Source organism: Podarcis tiliguerta (assembly GCF_965153285.1).
Source record: "Podarcis tiliguerta genome assembly, chromosome: 3".
In the NCBI taxonomy this organism is placed as follows: Eukaryota; Metazoa; Chordata; class Lepidosauria; order Squamata; family Lacertidae; genus Podarcis; species Podarcis tiliguerta.
Window position 1 is genome coordinate 444,454 of NC_139536.1, and position 9,589 is coordinate 454,042.

The 9,589-nt window shown below is 58.1% G+C and overlaps 1 protein-coding gene across 2 annotated transcripts in view; it reads right to left on the bottom strand.

Moving 5' to 3' along the window:
* Nucleotides 1-9,046, bottom strand: part of CAD (carbamoyl-phosphate synthetase 2, aspartate transcarbamylase, and dihydroorotase) — a 43,358-nt gene extending 34,312 nt beyond the window's left edge. For both annotated transcript variants that reach the window (XM_083432415.1, XM_083432414.1), the window contains exons 1-9: nucleotides 8,907-9,046; nucleotides 7,423-7,562; nucleotides 5,656-5,785; nucleotides 4,074-4,216; nucleotides 2,934-3,075; nucleotides 2,602-2,773; nucleotides 1,385-1,570; nucleotides 1,040-1,152; nucleotides 63-205 (exon numbers count right to left, since the gene is read on the bottom strand). In XM_083432415.1, coding sequence (XP_083288541.1) covers nucleotides 63-205; nucleotides 1,040-1,152; nucleotides 1,385-1,570; nucleotides 2,602-2,773; nucleotides 2,934-3,075; nucleotides 4,074-4,216; nucleotides 5,656-5,785; nucleotides 7,423-7,562; nucleotides 8,907-8,991 — 1,254 coding nt within the window. In that variant the 5' untranslated portion in view covers nucleotides 8,992-9,046. The remainder of the gene's footprint in view (nucleotides 1-62; nucleotides 206-1,039; nucleotides 1,153-1,384; nucleotides 1,571-2,601; nucleotides 2,774-2,933; nucleotides 3,076-4,073; nucleotides 4,217-5,655; nucleotides 5,786-7,422; nucleotides 7,563-8,906) is intronic.
* Nucleotides 9,047-9,589: the final 543 nt, after the last annotated feature.

Below are 9,589 nucleotides of genomic sequence, written 5' to 3' on the forward strand. Positions count from 1 at the left end.
TGGCATGGAAATACGTTCAATCAAATCAAATCGATCGCCCTCCCCTCCCTCCCTCAACTCACCTGGGAGCCAGAGTAGTCAAATTCACCCGCCTGCCCTATAGAGAGCCCCCCGGAGCCCAGGATGAGCACCTTGTGGGGTCGGGCAGTGCTGCTGGCGGGGGGCGCTTTGGCAGAGCAGAGGCGCTGTTGCAGGAGCTCACGAACTGAGGGGGGGGGGCAGAGAGAGAGAGAGAGAAAGAAAAAGGGGGCATCTCAGTTAAGACAGTGGTCCAGCCCCACACAAGGCCCCTGCGATACCTCAACCTGGACAGGGCAGAGACTGGGGCAGGCCCCACCAGCACGCAAGGGGGAAAATAATAATAATAATTATAAAGATAAAGGTAAAGGGACCCCAGACCATTGGGTCCAGTCGTGGCCGACTCTGGGGTTGCGGCGCTCAACTCGCTTTATTGGCCAAGGAAGCCGGCGTACAGCATCCGGGTCATGTGGCCAGCAGGACTAAGCCGCTTCTGGCGAACCAGAGCAGCGCACGAAAACGCTGTTTACCTTCCCGCCGGAGTGGTACCTATTTATCCACTTGCACTTTAACGTGCTTTCAAACTGCTAGGTTGGCAGGAGCAGGGACCGAGCAACAGGCGCTCACCCCGTCGCGGGGATTCAAACCGCTGACCTTCTGATTGGCAAGTCCTAGGCTCTGCGGTTTAACCCACAGCGCCACCCGCGTCCCTAATAATAATCATAATAAATTTTATTTATACCCCGCCCTCCCCAGCCAAGACCGGGCTCAGGGCAGCTAACACCAGGTATAAAAACAATTGATTGAAATACGACTTAAAAAACAAGATTAAAATACAATGTTAAAATGCAGCCTCATTTCAGCAGAAACTCCAATCAAAAACTTTTTTGGGGATGAAAACGTCAAGTCTTCACCAAGGCTAACTATCCAGACTGGTCCAACGTGGGCCAGAAAAAAGCCAGGGAAGTCCCCAAACAGGAGTCCCTAGGGGCCAGACCTGCCCCCCCCCCCCAAGAGGCACCTGTCTCCGGGCTCTGCGCTCCCTCCGCCTGGCCTCGCACCGTCTCCAGGAAGATGTCGAAGAGACACTCAAGGTCTGTCGGTCCAGCGTTGTGCTCCGGGTGAAACTGCACACTGGAGGGGGGGGAGAGAAAAGGCTTTGGGGGGTCAGGAGCCCCAGGGGTGTGGGGAGACCCTGCCAGCGCACAGGATCCCGGAACTGGAGAGTCGGAGGGGAACCCAAAAGTCATCTGGCCCAACCCCCATCATGCGCTCTGCCATGCACTGTCCTCCCCACTCCAAAGGGGGCAGGAGCGAGGCAGGACACCCCAGCCCCCCCCCTGCAAACCCCCCCACCGTCTCTCACCTGAAGAAAGGCTTGGAGTCATGGACGAGGCCCTCGTTGGAGAGGTCGTTGGCGTTGGTGAAGAGGGGGGACCAGCCGGCCGGCAGGCTAGCCGAGTCGACCGCAAAGCCGTGGTTCTGGGAGGTGATGAAGCAGCGCTGGGAGCCCTCGTGGAGACACGGCTGGTTGTGCCCGCGGTTTCCGTACCTGCCCAGTGGGGAGAGGGGGCAGTCAGGCCTGGCCAGAGGGAGGAGCCAAAGGACTTCTGTGCCCAGCGCAAACTTGCGATGGAGAGACAGGAATGGCCACAGGTGGCCTCCGCTGTCCTTAAGGGCCCTGCAGCTGGATCCAGCCCGTGGCCCATCCAGTCCAGCCTCCTGTTCTCACAGGGGCCAACCAGATGCCCCTTATGGGAAACCAGCAAGCAGGATCCGGGCACCAGAAACGGGGATTGGGAAGCACCAACTGCGGAGGGAAAGCAGAGCCAACTTGGCTAGGAGCCATCCATGAATGCGTCAACTCCTGGTGCTAATAATAATATATTACTTGCACCCTGCCCATCAAAACAGGCTGCCCCAGTCACTCTCAGCAGCTTCCAACACAATATAATAAACACCGTGAAACATTGGGCGTTAAAAACTTCCAATCCTCTTTGAAAGCCATTCAGCTTGGTGGCCATGTTAGAATTCCTGCTCCGTGATTGCAGTCATGGGATTGTTGTCTTCCACATGACGGTGTACATTTTGACTCTACAAAGTGGGAAGTGATGGAGAGAAGGTGTTTGTGTTCCTGTGTTCTGTGAAATGGGACTATTGTCCTTTGTCCTTTTTCTCTTTGCTGTCTGATGCTAGAGAGAGAAGGAGCCATGTTGCAGTGCTCCATGTGTGTTTAGATGGAAATAAAGTAGATTAGCCAAAATGCTGAGTTGCTGAGGTCTGTTATGCAACTGCGAAGACTCTGCAAATCTCTAAGTGCGCTGGTGTCGCTTGGCATCGGTCGCTGTGATGTTCGGACTGAAGAAAGCTTTTGAAGCTCCCGAACGATTGACCAGGAGGGAGGGAACAAGCCAGCCGGGCATGTGTCTCTGCCAGGGTCCTACTTGAGTGTAGGCTGAACTCCTGACAGGCCACTCCTGCCTCCTGGGGGAGGGAGTTCCACAGGTTAACCGTCAGCTGCAAAAAAAAAGGGGGGGGGGGCTTTTGCGTGACTGCCCTGACTCTCCCCCCACAGACACCTACTTCATCTTGTAGGTCTTGGCCCCGATGGCCAACGCCAGCAGCTGGTGGCCCAGGCAGATCCCAAAGACGGGCTTCGGGGTTGGCAGCTCCAGGACGCAGCGCAGGTTGGCAACCGTGACTTGGCAGAGCTGGGGGTCTCCAGGGCCGTTGCTGACAAACAGACCGTCGAACTCTGGGAGGAGAATCCAGAAATGGGGCAAGCTGGGACCCTTCACCAAGCGAGGAGAGACCCTCGGCAGCCCCAGACCCAAGGCCTCCCCTCCCTGTGTCCGTCCAGCGCCCAGGAAGGCTCCTGCCAGCAGCCTCGACCGGGCCCCGGCCGCCCCGCTCACCTGCGCTGTCCAGGGGGTGGTCCCAGGGCACCACTCTCACGGCTGCCCCACGGCTGCAGAGGCACCGGATCTGGTTGTACTTGAGGCCACAGTCGACGGCCGTGATCCTGACGGATCCCCCGGGGTTGAAGAGGCGGGGAGCCTAGTCAGTCGGGGGAGGCAGAGAGGAAGAGTGAGGCTGATGGCCAGAAAGGGAGCCTCTCAGGGTGGGCAGGGGGCACTCAGGGGCCAGGCTGGCCCAGGAAACACACCCAACCCCTGGGATGCTGGCCCACAATGGCTCCGTGCTCCTGGCCACCCTCTGCTTAAGACCTTACGGAGAGCCTGCTGGACCAGGCAGTGAAATCGAACCCAACACCCTGTCCTCCCAGTGCCTCTTTTGCGAAACCCACAAGCAGGATTCCGGCACAAGAGCCCTCTCTCCTCCTGTGCTTTCCAGGAAATGGCATTCAAAAGCGTTGATGCCAGGAGCAAGGCAGCAAGAAATCGCATGGTGCCAGTGAAGCTAGCTCTTTATTCAAGTCAACAAGGTCTGCTCAGGAGGCCAAGCCTAGGAAGCACAGCAACTCTTCCTGGTGCCTCTTGCCCCCATGAGGCTGATATTTGCCTAAGTCTCCTCCTTTCCAAGCAATCTGAGACTTTGTTGGTGTGCCTGTCTCTGCCTCCTCCCTCTTCAGGCCTCTTCTGGTTCTGGAAGGGAGTTTGTCACAGGAGGGGGGGGCATCTCTGCCTCTTGGCCTCTCCTCTCCTGCATCAGCTTCTGCCTCCGATTCTGGACTGCTCTCTGGCACAGACTCTCCCCGCTCACCAAGTCCTGTGACCCCTTCTGCTACTGACACCTTCTCTTCCCAGGCTTCTCCCTCTGACCACTCACCACCCCTCTCGGGGCTCTGAGCCTTCTTCCCAGGGGGGTCCCCAGCTGCTTCCTCCCACCCTTCTTCTACGTCCAAGCAGCCCACGAAACCTCCAGCCATGGAGACTGGAGCACAACCTGCTCTGCTGCTAAGCCCCCAATGCCAAGGGCCACATGCAGGCCCAGAAGCAAGCTTCGGGGTTGGCATGCACAAAAGCAGAGCCCCTCATGGGCAGCCAAGCAACCTCCGGATCCGACCACCCAAGCTCCCCTCTTGCCCAGCCTACCTGGAGGGAGACCTCCTTCACTAGGTGCCTCCTGTTGGGGTCCTCAAAGGGCAGGTGGGTGTTGGGGACACCATCGGGCACCAGCCTGCCCAGCAAGCTGCCCTTTTCCCGGATCCTCTTGGTCAGGGCGCGAGTGTCCACTCCTGCAAGCACAAAGGGCCAGTGAGCGCCAGGACAGGCTCCTCCGCCTGCGCGGCCCTCGCAGCCCCTGCCAGGCTCAGGGGGAGAGGCAAGGCAGCCCCACAGAGCGGCCCCTGGGCAGAGACGCACAGCCATGTTTGGCCACCGAGGGGCAGAGAACAGCTCAGCGCACTTCTGTGGGGGCAAATTCTCCCTGCCACGTGGCGGAATTATAGAAGGAACCCCAGGGGTCATCTAGTCCAGCCCCCGCAGTGCAGAAAGCACAACTAAAGCGCTCCTGGTGGATCATATGGTCACCTGACCTCTGCTTAAAACCTCTAGCAAAGGAGAGTCTGCCATCTGGCAAGGGCGTCTGGGACGCTGTCCAACAGCTCTCAGGTGCAGAAAATTATTCCTAGCAATTTAGCCAGAATCTTCTTTCTTGCCATTTCCATCTGTTGCTTTGTGCCCCACGGACTGGAGCATCAGAAAACAAGCTTGGGACGCCTTTCAGATACATGAAGGGGGCTCATCTGTCCCTTTTCAGTGCCCCCCCTTTCCTCTCCCTCCCCATGAGGATGCCGTGCTTGTTTCGTCCCCCCCCCCCCGGCTCCTCCTGGGTTCACTGAATCCAATCTCAGCTGACATTTTGCATCGTGCAGAGAGATGGTCTTTTCCATCAACAGCAGCAGGAAAAGTGGGGGCGACAGGGAAGGGGGCCAAAGGGGGCCTGCCGCTGGGGGGGAGGAGGAGGAATCCACAATGGACAGGGTGCTGTAAGATTTGGAATGAGAGGCCCCCCCGTCTGCTCACAGGCTGCTCCCTCCCAGAATCCCAAATGTGGGGGAAACACCTGAGTATTTGTCACAAGGATTCCTGGGGGGTGTCTATAATCCCCCCACCATTTCCGCATTTTCCACCTATGTGTTTTCCCCCACAGGACCCTTGGCGGTGAAATAAAAAAATTAAGGTCTTATATGATACGATAAATGAGATAAACGTTCATAAATGTACCAAGCAAATACATACATAAATATATAAGCCACATGTCTGAAACCCCACAGAAAAAGTCCTGAAACCATTTGTCCCTCCCAAACTGACCTCAGATATTTTCTCTGCAAGGTAGAAGGAAAATGGAAAAGCCTCCCCATTGTCTTTTCCTTCACAAATCCTGTCTTAAGGGCATGTCTGTGTATGAACAGGGTGAGCCTGTGACCCGGCTCAAGAACGAAGTATTTATCATTACAAAAGACTGACTAGGCTCCCCAGGTAATTCAATCAAGTGACCATTAACAGGTTACCTGCCAGACAGGAGATAAACAACGCACTCAGATTTCCGTTGCAGACCGCCTTTTCTGTGATGTGTAGGTATGATGTGTCTGGGGGTGCAGCTGGGGGGGGGCAACAACAGGCTCAGCCCTGTGGCCCCTCGCCAGCCCCTCCTGATGGGCCCTGGGCTTACCTTCCAGGCCAGGAATCCCCTTTTCCTGCAGCCAGCGGTCAAGCGAGGTGGTGGCGCTCCAGTGGCTGGGGTTTCGGGAACACTCGCCGACGACGAGGGCCGCGACGTGGATGGAGCTGGACTCAAACCACTAGGTGGAGGAAGGGGAGAGGGAATCAGGGCCAGCATCCCACCACCACAGTCTTAAGGAATATCAGAAGCGCCTCCAGGTGGGCCCATCTAGTCCAGCAGCCTGTTTCCCCAGGGGCCACACAGGGGTCCTTAGTGGGAAACCAGCAAGCAGGATCTCAGCACAAGAGCAACTCTCCCGTAGTGTTTGGAAGCATGGCTGCCTCCAGCTGTGGAGAGGGACCATCGCCATCTTGGCCAGCAGCCACAGAGAGCCCACCATGAATTGGTCTCATCCCCTTTCAATGCCTTGGCGGCCACCATTGCCTCCACAGTTTACCGTATTTTTCGCTCTATAACACGCACCCGACCATAACACGCACGTAGTTTTTAGAGGAGGAAAATCCGTAGGCATGCCACCCGTAGGCATTCCCTCCATAACACGCACAGACATTTCCCCTTACTTTCTAGGAGGAAAAAAGTGAGTGTTATGGTGCAAAAAATACGGTAACTACATTATTATTATTATTATAATTTATATACATGCCCTATACCTGGGGGTTTCGTGGTGGATCACAGAATAAAACCACAAAATACACAAACAAAACACAAACAACCCAAGACAAAAGAGCCACATTTTAAAAGGGCAGAGGATGCCAATCAGATCAATCAAAGGTAAAAAGGAACATTTTTGCCTGGCACCTAAAGGTGTATAATGAAGGCACCAGGCGGACTTCCCTGGGGAGAGCATTCCGAGGAGCCACTGCAGAGAAGGCCCCGCTCTCATGTTGCCACCCTCCAGGCCTCTCGCAGAGGAGGCACACGAAGGAGGGCCTCAGAGGATGATCTCAGGATCCAGCTTCATATGGGGAGAGGCTGTCCTCGAAATATTGTGGTCCTGAGCCATTTAAGGCTTCATAGGTCAAAACCTGGACTTTTAATTGGGCCCGGAAACTAAACGGTATCCAGTGCAGTCAGACCAGGATTGGTGCAATATGCTCAAACCGTCTTCCTCCGGTGAGCAACCTGGCTGCTGAATTCTGCACCAGCTGCAGTTTCCGAACCGTCTTCAGAGGCAGCCCAACGTGTAACGCATTGCAGTAATCTAACCTTGAGGATGCCAGAGCATAAACAGCAGTAGTTAGGTGATCCCTGTCCAGACAGGGGCGTAGTTGGGCCACCAGCCGAAGCTGATGGAAGGCGCTCTGGGCCCCGTGTTGCGTGAAGGACACTGCAGTGTATGCTGAGGATCCCTCCCCCCCCCCACTTGATGCAGGAGGGGGGCTGCGAGAGAGTGGGATACGCCCCACAGAGAGGCCCACCTGGGATCCACAGCATTAAATTTGCAGAAGCAGGGAATTACCATTTCAGTCCTGCAAGATTGTTTCTGAGCTCCCTGCATGAACCCTGTTGATCCGATCAAGGTTTTTTTAAACAAATTTAATTTACGACTTCTCTAAATACAAGCACAGGCCGGATTCCAAAGGACTAATGCTTGGCCTTTCTGACAGCGACAAGAACCCTCAATGACCAGCTTATTCTCCGGACCGGATGTGAAATGCGGCTGTGTCATTTGTATCGGCCTCTGCTGAGAAGCCGCTCATTGATCTGGATGACAAGCCACGTGAAGCAGAACCAGGAATCTGCCTGCCTACTCACCCGGCTGAGCCCGTACGGACCCTCCTCGTCCGGCGGGACCCCATAATTCCCGACCAGGGGGTACGTCAGCACCAAGATCTGCGATTTGTAGGAGGGGTCTGTCAGCGCTTCGAGGTAGCCCACCATGCCGGTCTGGAAGACTGCGGAGAGGGAGCCAGAGGAGGCCTGGTCAGAACCGCAAGGCCCTGGGCAAGGGGTCAGTCCTCCTGCCCCGATCCATGGGGGGTGGCTGGCTGCACCCCCAGGCACCTGGCCAAAGCCACTTCAGGGGGCTGGAGGGTCATTGGGGGGAATCGCAACAGAAGCCATTGCCGCTGTGCCATCAATGGGGAAACCCAGCCAGATGGGCAGGGTACAAATAATAAATTATTACTATTACTATTACTATTATTGCCTGACCCCCCAGGGGGTTTCAGAGGAAGCAGAGAGGCAGCGCCCCTGGACCTAGACCTCCCTGCCCCCCTTCCCGCGTTCTTTGGGTCCTGCCAATCCCGATGCCACCACATCCCTTCTCAGGTGACGATAATTAGAAGTGCGCCAGAAGCCGCTCAGGTATCAGGTGCTGCTCCCCTGCAGGAGGGAGGGGGGCAGGGAGGGGGACCACAGCGGCCCCAGTGCCCACTTCTGGGACCCCCCCCCGGGGCTAATTGAGAGGGCAGCAGAGGAGGGGGGCTGCCTGGACCTCAAAGGGGGCGTCACACGCAGACACTGATCCATTTGTTGGCATTTAGGAAGTTTCACGACTTGTTTTAGGCGCCTCAAGTCCAGATCGTAGAATCGCAAAATTGCAGAGCTGGACGGGACCCTCAGGGGTCATCTAGCCCAGCGCAGAGCCCGGCCTCAGCTTAGAGCTGCACATTAGTCTCGCTCTTTTGGGGGGTCTTGTTTTGTTTTCACGCCCTGTCCTTTTACTATTATTATGGGCTGGGGCCCGAGAAACCGGCATTAGCCAGAGGTCTCTGGGGGCCCTGAGAGTGCTTCCCCCCCCTTTCTCCAGGATTATTTCTGCAACACAAAGCAAAGTCGCAGAAGCCTGAAGGGGGGGCGTGAGAGGAGACCCCCCAGCCAGGCTTGCTTCCTCTGGGGGGTCCCAGGAGCCCCCTCCGGGGGAGCAGAGAAAGGGCCCGATCCAGATGCCGAGGGGTGGGCCCGATTTTGCCTACATGGAGCCCCATTGCAGCCCAGCAGGCCCGGCCCCCCCGGCCCTGGAAGGCACTCTGGACGCGCTCAGAGGCGCTCTCCAGCAGCTGCGGCCTCCCGCCCTGGGTGCGCTTCGGGGCTGGCGGGCCCCGGATCTAGGGGGGACCCCCGATCGCCCCCCAAGCCGGAGAAGAAGGGGCAGCCCCTCGCCCACGTGGCGGGAGCAGGCTCCGTCTGGGGGCGGGGCCGGCGCGGACCCAGAGGAGGACAGGGCGAAGGGGGGGAGGGGGAGGGGTCCCCCCTTTGTGCCCCCCCCGCCCGACCCCCCCCCCAAAGAGACTCACCCACTTCCCCGGCGGCGGCGACCTTGGCGGCTCCGAAGGGGCGCCCGCGCACCAGCGTGCCATCTTCCAGCACCAGGCTGCCCATCGCGGCGGCGCCCGGCACGTGGGCGCGCCCGCCGGCTGGACCGGGAGAAGGAGGAGGAGGCGGCGGCGGGGGCGAGCGGGGCGCGGGAGCGCGCGGAGCCGGAGGGGGGGCGGGAGGAGGGCCGGATCGGGGCCGGATGGCGAGGAGCGGCGCGCCGAGAAGAGGCGGAGCCGGCCGGGCCGGGAGGAAATGACCCGCCAGGGGGCGGGAGGCGCGGGCCGGGCCGGGGTCGCCGCTCGCCTTCCCGGAGGAGGGGCGGCCTCGATCCGGCGGAGGGGAAAGGGCTGTGAACCGCGATCTGCCCCTTTTCCCCTGATGGGGACGCAGGAGCCGGAGAGGGTCCCTAAGGGGGTCCCTAGACTAGGAGAAAAGAGCCGAGGCCGAGCAGAGAATCCGGAGAAGCGAAGCCAAGCCTGATCTCTAATAGGAAACTCTTGCAACGGGGTCCCCGCTCTCCCCACGCGCAGCAGGAAGGAGATCCCTCCACAATGGTGCGCAAGCCCTTATGTAGACTTTGGGAATGCCCCCCCCCCCGAGCCCGAGACCCCCCCCTCCGTCCCTGCATCACAAAAGAGGCGCTGTTGTTGTTTTTCCTGCC